At 35.2% G+C, this 19,181-nt stretch overlaps 2 protein-coding genes across 4 annotated transcripts; both read left to right on the forward strand.

Annotated features, from left to right (window-relative positions):
- Positions 1–2,975: 2,975 nt before the first annotated feature.
- LOC105962634 (PKS-NRPS hybrid synthetase cheA-like) lies at positions 2,976–6,181 on the forward strand. Its single transcript, XM_088815992.1, has 4 exons — positions 2,976–3,002; positions 3,366–4,105; positions 4,194–4,700; positions 4,810–6,181. The coding sequence occupies exons 1-4, from the start codon at positions 2,976–2,978 to the stop codon at positions 6,179–6,181; spliced, it is 2,646 nt and encodes an 881-aa protein (XP_088672118.1).
- Positions 6,182–7,101: 920 nt separating this feature from the next.
- LOC105951068 (RAD3-like DNA-binding helicase protein) lies at positions 7,102–17,454 on the forward strand. Of its 3 annotated transcripts, none has more exons than XM_012974461.2 (28): positions 7,102–7,673; positions 7,815–7,896; positions 8,064–8,139; positions 9,162–9,226; positions 9,300–9,344; positions 9,434–9,534; positions 9,618–9,759; positions 10,029–10,090; positions 10,163–10,236; positions 10,321–10,391; positions 11,010–11,097; positions 11,212–11,284; positions 11,364–11,459; positions 12,043–12,151; positions 12,507–12,600; positions 12,687–12,770; positions 12,872–13,028; positions 13,188–13,384; positions 13,810–13,854; positions 14,018–14,046; positions 14,141–14,262; positions 14,495–14,542; positions 14,925–15,049; positions 15,130–15,452; positions 15,643–16,513; positions 16,617–16,694; positions 16,893–17,012; positions 17,109–17,454. In XM_012974461.2, the coding sequence occupies exons 1-28, from the start codon at positions 7,265–7,267 to the stop codon at positions 17,130–17,132; spliced, it is 3,810 nt and encodes a 1,269-aa protein (XP_012829915.2). In that variant the 5' UTR covers positions 7,102–7,264; the 3' UTR covers positions 17,133–17,454. The 3 variants fall into 3 exon arrangements, with proteins under 3 accessions (XP_012829915.2, XP_012829916.2, XP_088671477.1); XM_012974462.2 differs by having other exon boundaries at positions 12,872–12,986; XM_088815351.1 differs by having other exon boundaries at positions 12,055–12,151.
- The last annotated feature ends 1,727 nt before the right edge of the window (positions 17,455–19,181 follow it).

Consider the following 19,181-nt stretch of genomic DNA (forward strand, 5'->3'; position numbering starts at 1 on the left):
ATAATAATAATAATAATAATAATAATAATAATAATAATAATAATAATAATAATAATAATAATAATAATAATAATAATAATAATAATAATAATAATAATAATAATAATAATAATAATAATAATAATAATAATAATAATAATAATAATAATAATAATAATAATAATAATAATAATAATATTATACTTTTGCACGTACTTTCGTAGAGAAAACACACCATAACCAAACATATTCTGATTTCTATACCTATACAAAACTAAAAACATTTTTTCATCCAAACATATTCCCATTTTCCACACAAAAACCAATAAACTACTTTTTCCATCAGAAATTTTGAAAACTAGAAAATCCCATTGGAAACATAACCAAACATCCCCAAAGTGTTTATGAAAACGAATTAATTTTTAGGATAAATTAGGAAAATCCCCCTGATCTTAGGCTAAATAACAAAAAATACTCCACTTATTCGTAATTACCAAAATCCTCCTGACATTTGTTTATGCCTTACACAAAACCCCCCTACAGTGTGAAGTTTCACAAAATCTTCTTGATTCGAGGGAATATTTGCAAAAAAAAAAAATGCCGATTGTACCATCTGCATCAATTTGTCGAAGATATTATTAATGAAGTTGTGCATAAAATTCATGGCCTTGCTCGAGCTCCTGATGTAGACTTTACATATTTAAGACTTTTTTCTTTTATTTTTCGCGTATTTAACCGAAGGGTATAATGAACTTTACACATTTTCTATTTAAAAACTCGGTTAATAGTTAGTTAGAGGGGATTTTTAGTAATTATGGATAGATGGTGGGGGCATTTTTCGTTAATTTACCTAAGTTTAGGGTGGTTTTCCGTAATTTATCCTAATTTTTAATTACAAAAAGTTCCCATTTATACCCTTTCTTATTATTTGATAGATGCAGAATAACTTTTGATATTTTGCATAATGTTTTCCAACATAATTCCAAAAACTCTTACAGTTTCAATATTATCTGGTAAATTGTTATTTTTTTCCGAATTTTATCAACTCGGAAGCAACAGTAATCAAAATGGACGTAGATTATCCTAATTTTCAGGTAATTTATATTTTTTTTACACAGAATTCATTGACCCCACATAATTATAAAAAAAAACTGAAAATCGAGTAAAATATTAGCATCGGGAGAGTTGAATATCATATATTACCGGGTTTCTTTGCAAAATCTACCCCTGTGAAATCTCAAATTGCTAAAAACACCATGATGTTGAAACAATTAGCAATGACTCCCCTATGAAAATAAGTCAAAGCCAAAAAAAATCCCTAACACCTCATTGTATAATGCACGCGCGAATTGTGCATGTAGGAATATATGATAGCTAAACATTTGGAGGGGCCAAAAGTAATATTCAAAAAATATAATGCCAAAATAGCTAAAAAAAATTTTTTTTTTTCTTGGGGGGTCAACTGCCCCCCCTCCCCCTTGTAGTACCGCCTATGCCACCACCGGCAATCACCTCGTCAAACTGCCGGCTCCAAACAGAGAGAAAGAACATGCCTTTCCCAAAATTCTTCTTCTTTCCATTAAAATCACCACCACCACCAAACTCACAATGCCACCTCCGGGCTCCGGCAATCACCTTTTCATGCCGCCGCCGCTACCCCTTTCTTCCACCACCCGCCTCCTCTCTCTTCTCGCCATAGACACCTAGACCCTCCACCGCCAAATTTTCAAAATCCACCGCCCCACCTATCTATCTCCCCCGTTAGCCACCTTTACTTGAGATTTGACTGTGGCAAGATGCGAGGCATGAACATTGAAGAATCAACATTATTTTTTTCAGTGTTGGAGAAGAGGGACCTAGATTGGAGAAGAAGACCTTGGGGTGGGTTTTGTTGCAACTTGCAATTGTTATTTGCGTTTTGTTGCAATTGTTATTTGCATTTTGTTATGTTTTCTTTTTTGTTTTTTTTTTTAACATTATTTTTGTAAGGGTAGTTCAATCATCTCATATAAGTCAAAAATCAATTTCGAAATAGGGGCTGGTGTGCTCTGAAAAATACAATATATGAGGTTATTTGCTAATATTTTTAACACGATATATTTTTCACCAATTGAAAATAACACTGGGTATATGTGCTATTAGCTCTATATTACATAATGAAGGGAATTGCTTTTTGCGGTTTGAAAATTGCTATTTGCGGTTTCTAACAAAACCCCCCAAAAAAACACTTTATTTCACTAAAACCCCTAAACTTTCCAAAAAAATCCAAAAACACCCCCCAAAACGCGTAAACGCCCAACTGGGGCGCCCATTCATGCAGTGCACGCCCAAGTTGGGCGTGCAAGCTGCATTTGGGCGCTCAAGTTGGGCGTCGAGTGCAAAAAAATTTTTTTTTTTTTTTTAAATGTTCGAACGCCCAAGGCGTGTACGAACGCCTGCGAAAAAAAAGCCCTACAAATTGATTTGTAGGGCTTTTTAACATGAAATTGGTTCCGTAATCGACCTACCCAATGCATGTTACACATAAAAGAGTCGAAATTACATCAAAAAATCGAAGTCCAACCCCTCTTCAAGCTTGATTTCGAATTTTCGATTTTTTTTTTTTGCTATTTGCAGTTTTGGGGGTTTTTTTGATATTTTTAAAAGTTTTGGGGGGTTTTGTTATAAACCGCGAATAGCAATTTTGTAACCGCAAATAGCATTTTCGCCTAAGGAATCATATTCTCTACATGACACAATTGAATTGACATAAAATCCAGTTATCATCATCTCAACCTTCACTTGTTAAAAAAGGAATCCGTGTATGATAAAATTTCACCATAAAAAAAGGGGCTTGCTATTATCAGTGCGGTTTTTTCCAGTTACAGTGCGAAATAATTCATTTGTCAAAAAACACTTTAACCTTTTACAAAATCCTCTCAACCTCCAAATATTTCGACTTTCGTAGATCGTGATTTGTTTTCGTAGAAATCAGTTAAAACCCAACGATTATCAAGATGGCCAACATCGATCCCGTAAATGAGGTAAAAAAATACGTTTTAGTGTGATTTTTTTCGATTTTCAGTCGTTTCGTGTAGAATATCACGAAATTATTCAAGTCATTTCGTGGTGTTTTGCACGAAATGAACACTTTATTCGTGTTTTCCAGTCATTTCGTGTACAATACTACGAAATTATACCTATTATTTCGTGTAAAGCCACACGAAATATCAGTAAAACTGTTTTGTTATTCATTTCGTGCAGTACTATACGAAATGTATGCATATACTTCGTGTAATTGTACACGAAATGTATGCATATACTTCGTGTAATTTTACACGAAATACCTAGTATTGTTATTAATTTTTTTTGTGCAAGTATCTAACCTTTTTTTTGTATTTACGCAGCCATATGACGACAATTTGTATTTTGATCCCTCGGTTTTGGATAAAAAGGAATATGAAGATTTCTCTCACTTCTTCCAAGTTGATATTGTGTTCGGCAGTAGGGAAGAATTAATCAACTGGGCGAAAGAAACTGCAGTTAGTCATTGTCACCGTTTGATTTGTCAGTCTAGAAGGGAGAATGCACAGTACATGACGTGTGACAAATACGGACATGGCCGACAAACGAATATCGATGTGGAAGATCCTAGAAACTCAGGAACAAAAAAATGTGGTTGTCCGTTCAAATTGATTGGCAAAAGGTCAAGGTTTGATGAATTATGGCGGTTGACTGTCAGCGATGGCAGGCATAGTCATCGTCCGACTTTGTTTCCTCACGGACAAGGTACGACTAGTCGTATAACTCCACAACAGAAAGCAAGAATTAAAGAATTGCGAAATTCTCACGTGAAGCCAATGCTGATCATGGATAGACTGAGAAAAGATGATCCGACGATACAAACCTCTATGAAGCATGTTTACAATGAGTTGGCCAAGATTAAATCTGAGGAAATGGAGGGCATGACTGTTATTCAGTTTATGATGCATAACTTTCAAAAAGGCGAGTATCGATATTGGCATCGCGTCGATAGTGAAACGAGCAACACGATTACAGATATTATGTTTGCATGTCCCGAATCTATTAAGTTATTACGGTTGTTCCCGTATGTTATATTGATGGACTGCACATACAAAACCAATAAGTAAGTAAAAATTACGATTGTTCAAATTATGATTATTGTGTTTTAATGTCTTGTATTGTTTAAATATGTAAAAACAACATTGTTGTAGGTATGGAATGCCTCTTTTGGAAATAATTGGGATAACTCCAGTTGGGAGGAATTATACAATTGCTGTTGCATTTATGTCGCATGAAGATGCAGACACCTACGAGTGGACTTTGAATTGTTTGAAAGAGTTGCTAGATGGTGTCGAACCTGATGCGATCTTGACAGACAGAGAGTTGGGTCTTTTGAAAGCACTGCCAAATGTCTTCCCATTTTCGTATCATATGTTGTGTATATTCCATATAAACAGAAATGTTGAGGCAAATGCGACGAAATTTATGGGAGGCAACAAGGACCAAGGTCTAATATTCCGACGTGTGCTGTGGGCTAAGCTGGTGAAATCAGAAACCGAAGAAGAGTATCATTACAATTACAATGAAATTGTTGAACGGTATGCAGGGTATCCTAGGCTGATACAGTATTTGAATGATACGTGGTTGATATACAAGGAGAAGTTTGTTCGAGCCTATACTCGCAATGTGTATCATTTTGGCAACACGAGCACCAACAGGTATTACATGTTTTAGTTATTTAAATGATAAAAGATATTATATAAAAATAATATTTATTTTGTAATTTGATTGTCGTTGTATGCTCTGATTGTTGTTGTAATTGAATAGGGTGGAGAGCGCTCATTCTTCAGCGAAGGGTTGGTTAAATGCTTCGACCGGTGGTCTGGATAACGTGCAAGGCAAACTTCGGGACCAAGTTTATATCCAAATTAGTGAGCTGAAGTGCGATTTTTCATTATCATCCAAGATAAGGAAGCATACTGCAGCATGGCCGTGTTTTCAGGGTTTGATTTGTTATGTTACGCATCTGGCATTAGAGAAATTGGATGAAGAGATGGAGTCCCCGGCGATGCAAGATCCGAGTATTTGCACACACTATCTTTGGAATACTCATGGGCTCCCATGCGCGTGCAAAATTGTGCAGAAAATGGAAGATAATGACACGTTCGTCATTTCAGACTTGCATCCATTCTGGAGTACCATGGCAGTTGAGCCTTCGGAGCTACCTGAGTATCAAGTAAACCGCGAGGAGATTGTGGATAGACAGATTGATGACCTGAATTGCAATTTGAAGAAGATGAATTACACGAGTAAGATAAATGCCGTGGCCTCATTGCGTGGTATCGTTTATCCGTCTACGTCGCATCTGTCCGAGCCATCATTTGTTAAGACCAAAGGACGACCAAAGAATAACTCGACAAAGAGAGACCCTTCTGGATGGCAGTATCATATTGATGAGGAGACAATTAAGTCGTCTTGTGGTTCCAAGGGTCGCCAAACCTCATCTGGTGCAAAGATTCCTAAAACAAAGGTTGAGAGAAGCACTGATGGAACGCCTCAATCGAAGATGAAAGGTCGTGGTTCTCGTATTCCCACACAAGAATCTGCTGCCCCTACAATACCTGCACATGAAGGAATCGACTTTTATTCTTTCGTGCCCAGATTTATGGTCCGTCTTATTCAAGATTATGTTAACGTGATGGCGGATGGCAACTGTGGGTACCGGTGCGTTGCTCAAGCCGTGTACGGGGATCAAGAAAGATGGCCGCAAGTGAGAGGGGAGTTGCTTATTGAGTTATACGAGCATGCTAGTGTCTACACGGCGATGTTTGGCAGTACCGGATACGTTGAGGTCATACGCAAGTGTGACTGGACCTCAGGGCCTTGTCCACAAGCTTATTGGATGGACATGAATGAAATGGGATTGGCCGTTGCTACCAGATACAGTGCATTAGTGGTACTTTTGACTCAAGTAGGGAGTATGACTTACCTTCCTATGTTTGGCAGTGGTCACTTATCATGTATGATTGTTGTGACATTGCACAACAATCATTTCATGTTTGTTAATTTGGTCGCAAATAGTCCACTACCACCAATCCATCCGGCATGGGTACACCATAGAGCTAAAAACTTGAGGCACTTACTCAAAACGTACAAACCCCGACTACTCTTGTACGAACAATTAAAGTCTGGTCGGTAGTTCAATTTGTAGTTGTATCTCAAATCTAGTTGAATTTGTATTTGTAGTTGTATTTGAATTCTAGTTCAATTTGTAGTTGTATTTGAATTCTAGTTCAATTTGTATTTGTATTTGAATTTTTAGGTCAATTTTGTATTTGAAATTTAGATCAATTTGTAGTTGTATTTGAATTCTAGTTCAATTTGTATTTGTATTTGAATTTTTATGTCAATTTGAGTGTCTGAAATAAATTGGTTAATTAAAAAATAAATCAATTAGTTATTTCGTACTTAATTTCACGAAATGTCACTTCATATTTCGTGGAAAACTCTACGAAATATGGTCTTCCATTTCGTAGAAAACTCCACGAAATATGGTCTTCCATTTCGTGTACGTTTACACGAAATGCACGATTTTTTTTAATCTAACAGTTTCGTCCTTCGTGTTCTATAACAATAAACACTTATATTTCGTGTGAAAAGACACGAAATTATGGAGTGGATTTCGTGTAATAATACACGAAATAGCGGGCGAATTTGGTTTTTTTTTAGGAAAGTTACAAATGAAATAAATCGCACTGCAAGCCGGTAAAAACCGCACTATGAATAGCATTTCAGTAAAAAAAAGTTCAAAATAACAAAGCAAATAGCACCAAAGTCGAAAACATGTACCATTATGACTAGAATTTTAATAAATTAATACTTCATAAATTAATAAGCTCGTTTAAATATTAATTTCTTCCAATTCGATCTTGGTGAAAACTTATTAAATTAGTTGTTCAATAATTTAATATTTTTTAAATTAATAGAATTTTACTGGTCACGACTGTATTAATTTTTTATTATCAATACGACTGTATTAATTTATAAAGGTTTAACTGTAAGTACATAATACACGGATATGAAATTATTACAAAATAGAAAAAAGAAAAAAAGAATTTCAAAAGTGAATTTTAGGAACATTTTCCCGCCACATCAGCGTGTAAAATGCCCGCTAAAACCACACTCAGAAAATTAACAGGCTGCAGAAGCAGAAGCAAAAACACACACACACACACACACCAAAACCCTCACCCTCACACACGAACACCTTCAGTTCGTGAAAATGGCGGACTCCGATTCCCCTGTACCCCCTTCGCCGGCGCCGTTTGCAAACCCTAACCCTAAAATTGTCCCCAATTCCAGCCGCAGTTCAAAGAACACAATCCATATTGGGGGAATTCCGGTGGAGTTTCCGTACCAGCCGTACGGAACTCAATTGGCGTTTATGAACCGAGTGATATCGACACTCGATCGCTCTCAGAGGGACGGTCACTGCCACGCGCTGCTAGAGTCCCCTACTGGAACAGGGAAATCGCTATCGCTGCTCTGCTCCACCATAGCTTGGCAGCAGAATCAGAAGTCGAAGAATATTCGCGGGAACCTAAACCATTCGAGCTTTAAGCCTAATCCCGAGGCGGTCACGGACCCGATTAATCATGGCGGTGGTTTCATTCCCGAGACTCAGCCATCAGGTATTTCGTATTTGAATTCGAAGCGAATGATAAAAATAGAATGATAGTTGGATAATGGGTATAGTTTTGTTTAGATTCTGTTTGTTGTAAAGGGGAAAAAAATGATTGTGTTTGTTTGATTAATTTGTAATTTTTCGTTAGGGAATCCATCAATACCTCCACCTGCAACCACCAGTGGTAAAAAGGAGAAGCAAAAATTGGCTCCGACCATCTTTTATTCGTCGTAAGTTTCATTTACTCCAGCATTGTATTTGTTGGATGGATTTTGGAAAGTAATTTACATGCATCTGCCGCCAGATTATTTCGACATTGGGATATCAAAGTATCAATGACCTAAACATTTCACGGTATAATGGTTTTCGATTAATGTGGTTAGTTTCGTTTTACTAGGCGGACTCATTCACAAATCAGTCAAGTGATTCGAGAGTACAAGAAAACCTCTTACCGGGTTCCCATGGCAGTTTTGGTAGGTTTTTACCATCTTAAAATTATGTCGTGCGTTTACTATTTCATGTTTATTTGAGTTCTTCATTGTCACGAGCCGAGATCTAATTTCCAGCATTTCAGTGTTGATGTTTCCCTCCAATATGACTTACTTTACAGTTAACGAGCATAGTCAGAATTCAGAAACTACCTGGCTGGAATGTTTAAGAATGCGTCATCTACGTGTAAACTGTGAAATAGTTTACAACATTGGTCCGGGATATACCCACAAGAATAGAAAATGATATTTAGATATTCTGTTGTTTCCGACATTTTCATGAAATAATGTAGCTTGAAGGGAAAATCTTGTTGCTTTGTTGGTATAGTTACGGTTTTAACTTAGTTCTTAGGTTTAGTATTAGTTGAGAAGTCGTGGCATGAAGGTTGGGGATCAAATCATGTTTTGTGAACCTGGATATGCTTGATACTTGAACTGCAGGAGTAACTAAGTAAATAATTAAGCAATTTATCTGGTCATTGCTTCTGAAATATATCTTAGTCATCTTTCCATTTAGTTATAAGTAAACATGATGGAAATATTTTGTCACACATCTTTGTGCTATTCAATCTCCTTTCTTATGCTCTATAATGTAAAGGGACACTAAAAAAATGAACAGGTAAAACAGCAAAAAGGAAATGAATGTTTATATTCAGGTGTGATGTGGGATGTGTTTTTCTGTCTGATGCATTCCAATGAACTATTGCTTTCTCAAAGTAATTAAAAGGAAGCATATGAAAACAACTTGCAACATTATGAATATTTGGATGTAGACTACAGTCAAAATTTTGGAACAGATATAGGAATTGTAAGTCATGCATAAATCTGGTTTTTGAAATATTTGTACGGATGCAAGAAATTTCACAAATTCAAGGATTGTAGTTCAATTCTTTCCTCTTTTGCCTGGTTGGCTGTATGACTGAACGTTATTCGTTATTTAATTCAATCAGAATCTACTTGTTTCAAATGGTATTTTGTTTGCTTATTTCTTTTGTGTGTTCATTCAGGGATCAAGGAAACATTATTGTACAAATCCATACTTACGTGGTGAAGATAAAGTTGATGAGCAATGGTTCTTCTTTTCTTTTTGAAACATAAACCTCCTTGTATTTGTTTTTTACGCTGACAAAGATTTTAAATTTCAGCAAGTTGCTTTTGAAGAATAAAGAAGATACCTGCCCAGAATTCAAGTAAGTTAATTTTCGTTAGATATATTGCTGCCTACTATACCCTGAACACATGCAATATCAATGCCCTCATCGTTGTTGTTCTTTGTCAGGAATGTTCATAAAGTCAAATCTCATCCCTCTCTTCAAAAAGGAGGCTGTCATGAGGTTCACGATATTGAAGACCTTGTCAAAGTTGGGCAAGTAGTCAAAGGTGGTTCCATCTTGCTTCTTTTCAGTTTACTATGTTTTTCCCTAGTAATTTAGCCGTCTCTGAAAGAGCACTTCGATTTTCAGGTTGTTCGTATTTTGCAGCACGTTCTATGGCACAAGAATCAGAATTAGTCTTTTGCCCATATAACTACATTATCAATCCAGTCATCCGGGCTGCAATGGAAATTGATATTAGTGGGAGCATTATCATTCTCGACGAAGCACAGTATGTTAGCCTATTTATTTGTCCCCCAAATGATAATTTTGGATGACAACATTTTCTTAGAAACAAAATAACTGGTCATTGTTCTTGTGCTTCTTATGGAGTAAAAACAATGGATTGCTGAAACAGACACTGAACATATATTCTCGTTAAATGTCTTGTGTTGGATTGAACAAACTTAATTTAAATTGAAAATTGAGACTTAAGTATCTGACCGTTTAAATGATAATGTAATTTCTTCTCACCATCCCTTGCTTCTTAAATCTGTTCAGCAATATAGAAGATATAGCTCGTGATGCTGGTAGTATTGATCTTGATGAAGAAGTTTTGATCTGTAAGTGCAAATCCACATATTTTATTTAGTTAATACCTGTTATATTGTCTCAGTGGCTATGTGTTTTTGAAGATTTGCAGACAGAACTAGGGCAGTTGAGCCTCAATGATGGCATGACTTACCAACCGTTGTTTGAGATGACACATGTACTGATTCTAATTGCGTGTTTTCCATTTATGTCCCGAATTCCTAATCTTCACCGGTGTTAATGAATTCTTTTGATTGTGTAGGACATCTTAAGTTGGATTGGCAGCAGAAAAAATACCCTAGTAAAGCGTGAATTTCAACGATATTTCTATTGGTTAGTCATTTTTAAATATAGTGAATGGTCTCATTTTGTTAGTTCTACATATTTCTCATTACTTTATCCAGTAACATGAACTAAAAGCTGCAAATATTTTGGTGCAAGAGAACATAGAAATATTTGGGTTATTTGTGTCTTTATCGTAAGCTAATAAATTTTCTATATATGATTTTAAGCTTTGCAATTTTATGGTCATACTATTTATTTTTTTGTTTTGAATCATTATAAATGGAATTCGGATATGATTTTCACGTGTAATTAAATTTCTAATCAAAATCTAGTGTTTGGAACCATTAGACATTCAAGGAATTGCAATTGGTCGTATCCTATTTTTGGCATGTAAAGGTATCTCCTTCCTTATAAACCGAAAGCCATCTCAAGTAAAAATCTTCCATTTAAATCTGAATTTGCTTTATGAAATCTGAATTTGCTTTATATAATTCATTTCAAACATCAAAAACAAAGTTACGCACCCAAAACACGTTAAGTCCCCATAAAATTAGGCCTTGCCAAACACATTTTGAAAAGGATCATTTTATGGTTGTATTTCGAAACAGAATTCTCAACTTTTCTCATTCTTTCCTATTTTATTTTTGTTTGTTACGGATAACTCAGTTGGACTGGAAATAAGGCTTTAACGGAGCTAAGGGAAGCTAATATATCACTACAGAGTTTCCCGATCCTGCAAGAATGTGCTAAAAAGGTAGTTCAAATATAATGTGCAGTTTTTGTTAAATCTTGTTAGTATATATACAATACGCTTACTCGTTATTATGGCCATCTACACCCTCATTATGATGGTTTAATTGCTCTGAAGGCAATCAAAGCTGCTTCAGAAGCTGAACCAGATATTGCTCATTTAAGTGGACTCGCAGCAACTACACTGGAAGGTATGTCCATATTTATATTCTTGAAGTGTCTACTGTAGTGAAGTTTATATTGTTGAATCGGGACTGTGTTTATCAACAGGATTGTTCTCTTCACTCAGTTATTTCTTCTCTGGGAACGGCATCCATGCCAATGACTATGAATTAGCACTACAAAGATTTGTGAAGAAAGATGAAGGTAAGTGTGATCATTTTTTTATCCCCTTAACTTTTAAATGGCAAGTGCACCTGGCCATGCAAATTTGCTATAGAAAAACTCTTTTAAAGTTACTCGAGTTCATTAAATGGGAAAACACGGAGTCAAAGGATTATGTTAATATTTGACCACTTCCAAGTTCCAACCCCAAAATGAGAGCTCCCATTTGGTAAAGTGCAGAGTTTTAAATGCAAGAGGAAAGTGAAAGTTGTATAACTTTACATTATTGCCTTCAGTTTGAGACTATGATTTGTGATGGTACTTTTGGAAACAAATTTTCATTTTTAGGAATTCGAATTTTATTTGAGATCTATTGAAAAATGAATAATAGGATTCATAAATTGGGACAAAGGGAGTGGGACGTGTGTTTGAGATATTTGATATGAAGGTGGGTTATTTCTTGAGGAATAATGAGAGAACTATTCCTATAAAATGATATGTTCCAAACCTTCTATAGATCTTGTCTACACTTTATAGAGTTCCGAAAAGTAGGTTCTCTTGTCCTATTTGCAACTTCATTTTTTGATTGTCTGCTCAAGAAACGCTTACCGATATTGTTGTATAGGAAATGCTGCAGGTGGTTGGACAACCACATTCAACTTGTGGTGCCTCAATCCAGCTGTTGTTTTCAAAAGCATTGCTGAATCATCTCAATCCGTGATTCTAACTTCAGGGTAATCTAGCTGCATTCGGTTTATTTATATAGAGGTTGTGTTTGTTGTTAACCATTCCACAAAATTGTGTGTTTTATGGTTTGAATTCTTTAACATTTCGTTTTGATTTATTGAGTTTTGGTATCCCGTGCCATAGGGTTCCACAAATGGATACTCAACGGTTATCTCTTCGAAAAATCTATTATTTGCATTTCATTTGAATGAAGTAATAATTCTGTTGGTGGAGCTCTTCTACCTTGTATCTTTGCTGAAATCTTAAGTACATACTGATAAAATTTTGTAGCTGTGTATATCAATGGTAACTGGCTAACTGCATCATTTCTACCAACAAAATTTTGTTTTCTTATCATCACAGGACCCTATCACCCCTGAATACTTTCTCATCTGAACTAGGGGTTCAGTTTGGCACTTGTCTAGAAGCTCCACATGTCGTAGATGTGGATTCACAGGTACAAAAAGTTGTGTTTTTTTTAATAATATCAGCTCAAATCGGACTGCTATATTTAATAGAATAGTTTTTCACCATCTGCTATAGATATGGGCAGCTGCAATTTCCAATGGTCCTGGTAACTATCCATTGAATGCAAGTTACAAGACTTCAGATGAATATGCTTTCCAGGTATTATGATTTATGCATCTTCTAATGTATTACCGGAAGTTGAATGAAATTCCTTCCCTAGAGTTATATGACATTTTGTTATGTATTTAATTATTTTAAAGGACTCCGTTGGTGCATCGTTGGAGGAAATATGCAAGGTCGTTCCTGGTGGTTGCCTAGCTTTCTTTCCTAGCTACAAGCTGCTGGATAAAGTAAGCACTCGGTGGCAAGAAACTGGTTTATGGTCTCGACTAAATGCTCAAAAGTCCCTTTTTGTTGGTAAGGTTCATATCCTTAATGCGGACACAATTACAAGAATGGATCTCTACTTTTTACGCATTATGATGTATAACTGCTTTTTTTCTTCGTCTTTTGATCCTGAACATACTGATCAATTGTTGTTCTTCCTTTTCTTTTGTCTGATTTTGTTTGGTATAGAACCGAGAGGAAGCAGTCAAGAGTCTTTCGAGGCTGTTTTAAAGGGTTATTATAATACGATTTCTCATGGCGCAAGGCAGGTGAGTGGAAAAAAAGCACGGGGTAAAAAGCTGGGACTCAAAAAGGACAACTCAGTGGAATCTACAAAAGATACTAAGAAAAAAGGTGCTGCCTTTTTGGCTGTTTGTCGAGGCAAGGTAATTCGGGATATTCCCTTACTTAAATCTTTTTTTTTTTCTTAATCTTATTGAGAAGCCACTTTTCAGTTGTTTTATTTCTTTTCACTTCGGGATGGGAATTTAATGTATATATCGTATTCCACCTAATTGGTATTTGAGCAAGCATATTTCTTAGGCTGCAATACATGCATCATCCTCATGTAATATCAATGTTACCTTGATGTGTTTATCTACATTTTGCGGAGAAGTGCACATAAAATTTGAGATCTTACAAGATTTAATAGAAGCTTATTTGATAACATGCTGAAACATAGTTGTTAAATTGTTTACATAATATCGCTGCATTCAGTCGAGTTCCAATCATGTCATAAAAGTCATATCGGATGCATTGCTACTTCTGTTAACTTTACACTCAAGTAACCAATGAGATTTAATGCTTGCAGGTATCTGAAGGGATGGACTTCTCAGATGACAATGCTCGAGCTGTTGTATCCTTCAATTTTTTTTATTCTTAGTCTGTGGGGATTAATGATTATCTTGCTAAACAGACATTATCAAGTCTATGATAAACATTGTTCCTACATTGAGAATTAACTGGGCAAACTAGTGTATTGATCTACTCTATCGAATGTTATGCCTTAACTATTTCAGGTTATTGTTGGGATTCCCTTTCCGAACATGTAAGATTGGTCTTCTTTCCTTTTACTTCATTAATTAATGATTAGGTACCGTGTTCATATAATCATATTTATGACGCTTGATCACTGATTGCAGATATGACGTTAAAGTTGCACAGAAAAAGAAGTTTAACGATGTACACGAGTCATCAAAAAACCTCTTAAGTGGGAACGAGTGGTACTGTCAGCAAGCCTTCAGAGCTCTAAACCAGGCTGCAGGTAGTTTAATATTACAGGGTTTTTCAGTTTCTTTTGCTCCCAGCTTGAGTTTAGAATGCTATTGTTACTCTCTCTCCTTCATTACATTTTATTGAGAATAAACTACACATCATATTCATAACTGAAATCGACTCTTCATCCTAAGTTGCACTTTTCTCGGTTGTTTAGATTTCATTCTCATTTAATTGCAGCTCTTCTTAAGCATGATATCTATTTCCTTAATTTTGTGTAGGTCGTTGCATACGCCACAGATATGACTATGGAGCTATCATCTTCTTAGGTAATTGTGATCCATTTTTCTCTTAAGGAACAAGACAAGTTACACATTGTCTGAGTTCTGCTTGTCTCAATTCTAAAGATTAGATTGAACTTACTCAAGTCATATCATATGTTGTTCTGGTACAAAGTATTTTTGTCCAATTCCAATTGAAGGATTTCTCTTCTATTTATTTCGACCCATTAAGTGAAGTTCTAATTGAACTAACATCTCAGTGTTTAAGTGATTACAAATTCAACTTTGTGGCTACCCCAGCTCTGCAATCGTGTGCTGACTCCTGATCAGATTCTTCAAAAAGTTTTAGATAGTCCGTGATTAATATTCTTTCAGCTTTTATATTGGATTTCGAAACTATCTGCCCAAATTTGTTCTTTTTTGCACGCAGATGAGCGGTTCCATAAAGAGAGAAATAGAGCACATATATCAAAGTGGCTGCGCAAGTCGATTAGGCTCTACAGCTGCTTTGAGGAATCCATTGACGGCTTGAAATCGTTTTTCAGAGATGTCAAGGTATTGGAATAGAGCCGTAATCGAATATGTGATCTATTATGAAAATATTTTACTGTTGTCCCTAATTTTTCTGAATACAGGTTCATACGGGCATAGCAGCAAATCCATCACTAGATCAGAAGGAAGAGTGTGAAATCATCGAACCTGTGGATAAGGGAAATGTGACAAAGAAGAAACATAATAATAAAACAACAAAATCTACTAGTTACCAAAAAAAGGGAGATTCAAATCCTATCTTAGTAGGTGAAAAAGCTGCTGGTTTGACCCATCCATCGATTCCGGTTGCAAAATATGATTCTCCGTCTACTCGAATAAGAAGTGGGTTTACGTTAACAGATGATAAAGACGCTAGTGTTTGCACAGAGTACATTGACCTAGAGTGTGATTCTGAGAAGGACTCAAGGTACATTTTGTTTTTCCATACTATTAAGTTTTTTATTCCGTAACTTTAAACATTTGACAAGCTTCTCAGCCAGAGTATATCCATATTCAGTTTCATATTAGATGTAATAAACTTTCGTAATTCTCTAGTCCTGTGAAGATAGTACTTGTGTAATAATTTAATAATGTAACTAATTTTTCACCACATGCAGGTGCTCCACAACACCTCGAGTGGCTTTTCTCCCAGATGATATTGAACTCACCAGTGTTAAAGAAACACCTGATATGAACTGCAGAACCCCTGAAGCAACTCACGGGTTTGTTTCAAAGCATGATTACACAACTCCACAGACTAATAATCCGTTCACCGCTTTCCCTCAGCATTCTTCATTTCATCGAAGATCTCGCCACAATTTAAATGCTAGTCCAACTAATTTCATGTATTCGGCAATTGGCACTCCTAAAATGGAAATCGGATCCAAAGCGGAGAGTATCGAACCTGAAGCAGAATCACCGTGGAGTGTCAATTCTAATGATTGGAAAAGGAGAAAAGTTTTGTCGGCGGTTCAAGATCTTGATAGGGTAAGTTTTTCGGTTAGTTCAATAACAACTGCAGATGCAGCCCACGTAACCGAAGAGTGCAAATTTAAATCTTTTCCATCATCAAAGGCTGCAAATTCTGATGGATCAAATGGGCATTCTGGTGTTAATAACATGGACGAAAAGCTACGAATATTCTGCTCACGTTGCAAAAATCCATTGGGCCTCCCCGAAAATGATTTATTTGTTATGTGCTCGAAAAGCTCAACATCAAAAGTTCATTTAATGTCTCTACAGCAAAAGAATTTGGAAAATGCGACTTTGAATAAAGCAAGTGTTGATGTTTTAGTGTCTGATACATCATCGTTGGATAAGCGTGTTTATGGAGCAGCTCGAGAAGGTTCTTCTGGACAGGGGATTTGGTGTAAAGAAGATGGATGTGTTTTCAACTCTATCTTTTGTCCTTTCTGTGTCGAATCGGATAATTGTCTTGGTGTTCAGATTGTTGCGACTGATGCATCGAATATTAACTTTCAAAACAAGGTTAGAGTTAATTGTGTTATTCAAGACAATTAATCTCTTGCATTAACTGTTGTGACACTACTTCCTAATCACCCTTGTATATCTTGTATGATTGTGTATGCAGATATTATTTTATCTCGATCGCTTGGAGATTAAGATTTTTGAAACAGAGATTAAAAGTTTTGAAGGACCGAAAGAAAAGGTAAGCTAATTTTCTTTTTCTAGTTTTCGTTTCGAAACAGTTAAAATGCAGTGAAAATACTAAAACTATGTTTGCTTAGAAGAAACCTTTTCAGACGATTTAACATTCCGAATATAATTGGATAACTACCTTATCAATCACAAACTAACACTTACGTTTTTCGTACACGGGAATTTTCTTGTTTTTCTTGATTTGTAGGTTTCATCTCCATATTTCGACTCAAACAAGGCGAAAAATGTGGGTCCCGCTGACTTCGAGAAATTCGCATATAGTTCACCAACTCAGGATTCAGGAGGCTGGAGGAACACGAGATCACGGGTAAGAAAGTAAATTATATTCGCTTTTATTACTGCGCTTTTTTTCTCCTTCTCTCTCTCCCTCCATTGAACTAAATTTAATTCGACAATATTGCAGATGCGTCTACCGAAGAAGGGTTAAATTGCTTCTGCAGAAAATCGATACACGAAAGCTAGGTATTTTGATAGATCAATAGATACCACATTTATATGCTTAATTTGGTGATATTTGAAATAATGTTAAAATTATTGAGAGCAGTATATGAAGATTGTTGATTGGTCACCAGATGTAAATAAGGATCAAACAATCTCATGATTAGACAAATTGCATATTTCTTACTTGCACTAGGAATTATTTTCTTTTAATTTTTTTTAATTTTTGGTTCATAATTTTTAATTATGTATATTATGTTGAAACAAATGACATCATATTTTAATATATTTTTGTATCATTTAACTTTTTTAATATATCCGTCGATATCGTAAACGATTGTTAATTTGAAACGATGAATAGTAAATACGATGCTATGAACTTTGAGATGAAAAATTAATTCCGATTTTCGATGGGTTGACTCATTATATTGTGAATATTCCAATTTTCGATTTTCTCCAATTTTTTTTTTTTATTTTAATGTGAAATAGAATATGTATGTGATGATGCTAAAATGTAGCTCACCTAGGGTAGTGTAGAAAACGAACTGGGAGAGCAAAACAGATCAGTAGCTTGACAACTTGATGATCCTGAGGTACCTGCGAAATGAACACACGTGAACTACGCCGGGGGTTGATCCGGTGGAAACCCCTCCGACGCTCAAGTCAGACGTGCTGATCATAGAAATAGTCCAGAGAATACAGTTGATAGTATTGCTCAGTTAATAGGACGTACCTTAATAAAATGAGTAAAACCTCTATTTATATGTCGTTTATTGGGTTGGGTTTGCTTTGTTGGGCCCAAGCCTTACTTGAAGGTGTTTGGGCCTCGGTGATATTAGTCTTCGATATTGGGCTCGTAGCCCAGTAGGTAAAGAAATTGTAGGCCCATTGGGTTGGCCCAATTAGGCATATCAGTATGATATTCCAACTTTTGATCCGGTTATAGTTTCCGAAAATAATTTCAAAAATCTGATTTTTCCTGAAAATTACACTTAATATCATTATTATTATTATGCATTTTATATTTTAAGTGGCTATAAATTAGAATGTTTTGAATTACATCGATTCCCATCCGTAAATTTCAGATTCTGAAACAAGTTTGTTTTCTTTTTTTTTTTTTTTTTTTTTTTTATATATTTCAATTTCTAAAATTCTAATTTTGATTTTGTCGGTTCCAAATCAAACTAACTTATTAATTTGGGCAAATGACAAAGAGGGATGATGAAGAAACTTAAATGCACATTTGTCAAATAAAAATAGTCTTTCAATTAAACCAGTCAATATTTGCAATCTCAAAATTTTTAAAGGTAAGACCTTACTTGATGCAAAACAAAAATATATAAATAAATTTACTAAAAATAAGACTGAAAATTACAAATATAACCCCAATATTGATTTTGATATTATTCATTCAAGTTAGACCTAATTACTATTGCAAGACCAAAAAAAAAAAAAAGAGAAATTGAAAAACGAGAGGGAGTGATCTAGCGAGAGAAGAGAAGAACACAAGGTGAAAAATTAGATTTGGTCTTCCCCCAAGTACTTCATTTGGTGAAAAAATAGATTTTGTCTTTCCCTAAGTAATTTTTGTGATTGCATATAGTCGCCGCCTTCAATTAAACTCATCCCCATATATTTAGTCTAAAATACCACCCATAATGTAATTTTTATCAATTTCATCCATTATACACTAACTTCCTCAATATTACACATTGACCCCGAATTCAAACAAATATATCCCTTTTAATATTTTTTTGAAAAATTATTTTTTTAAGAAAATAACTTTTTTATGAGTTATTTTTTTTCCGGCCAGATTCTGGCGTTGACTTTTAAAAAAAAATATTTTTCTGAATTTTTTTTCCGGCCGGTCAACCGCCGTTGATCGGCGTCTTCGGCCTTTTTTTTTTTAAATTTTGTTTTTTCTTACAAAAAAATATTTTAATTAATATTAGTGTCTTGACTGCTAAATTACTGTCTCATACAGTAATATTACTGTTTGAGACAATAATATTATGAATATTACTTTCCTAAACAAAAA

The sequence above is a fragment of the Erythranthe guttata genome, chromosome 3, assembly GCF_056151865.1.
Source record: "Erythranthe guttata isolate IM_541 chromosome 3, IM_541, whole genome shotgun sequence".
Lineage (NCBI taxonomy): Eukaryota > Viridiplantae > Streptophyta > Magnoliopsida > Lamiales > Phrymaceae > Erythranthe > Erythranthe guttata.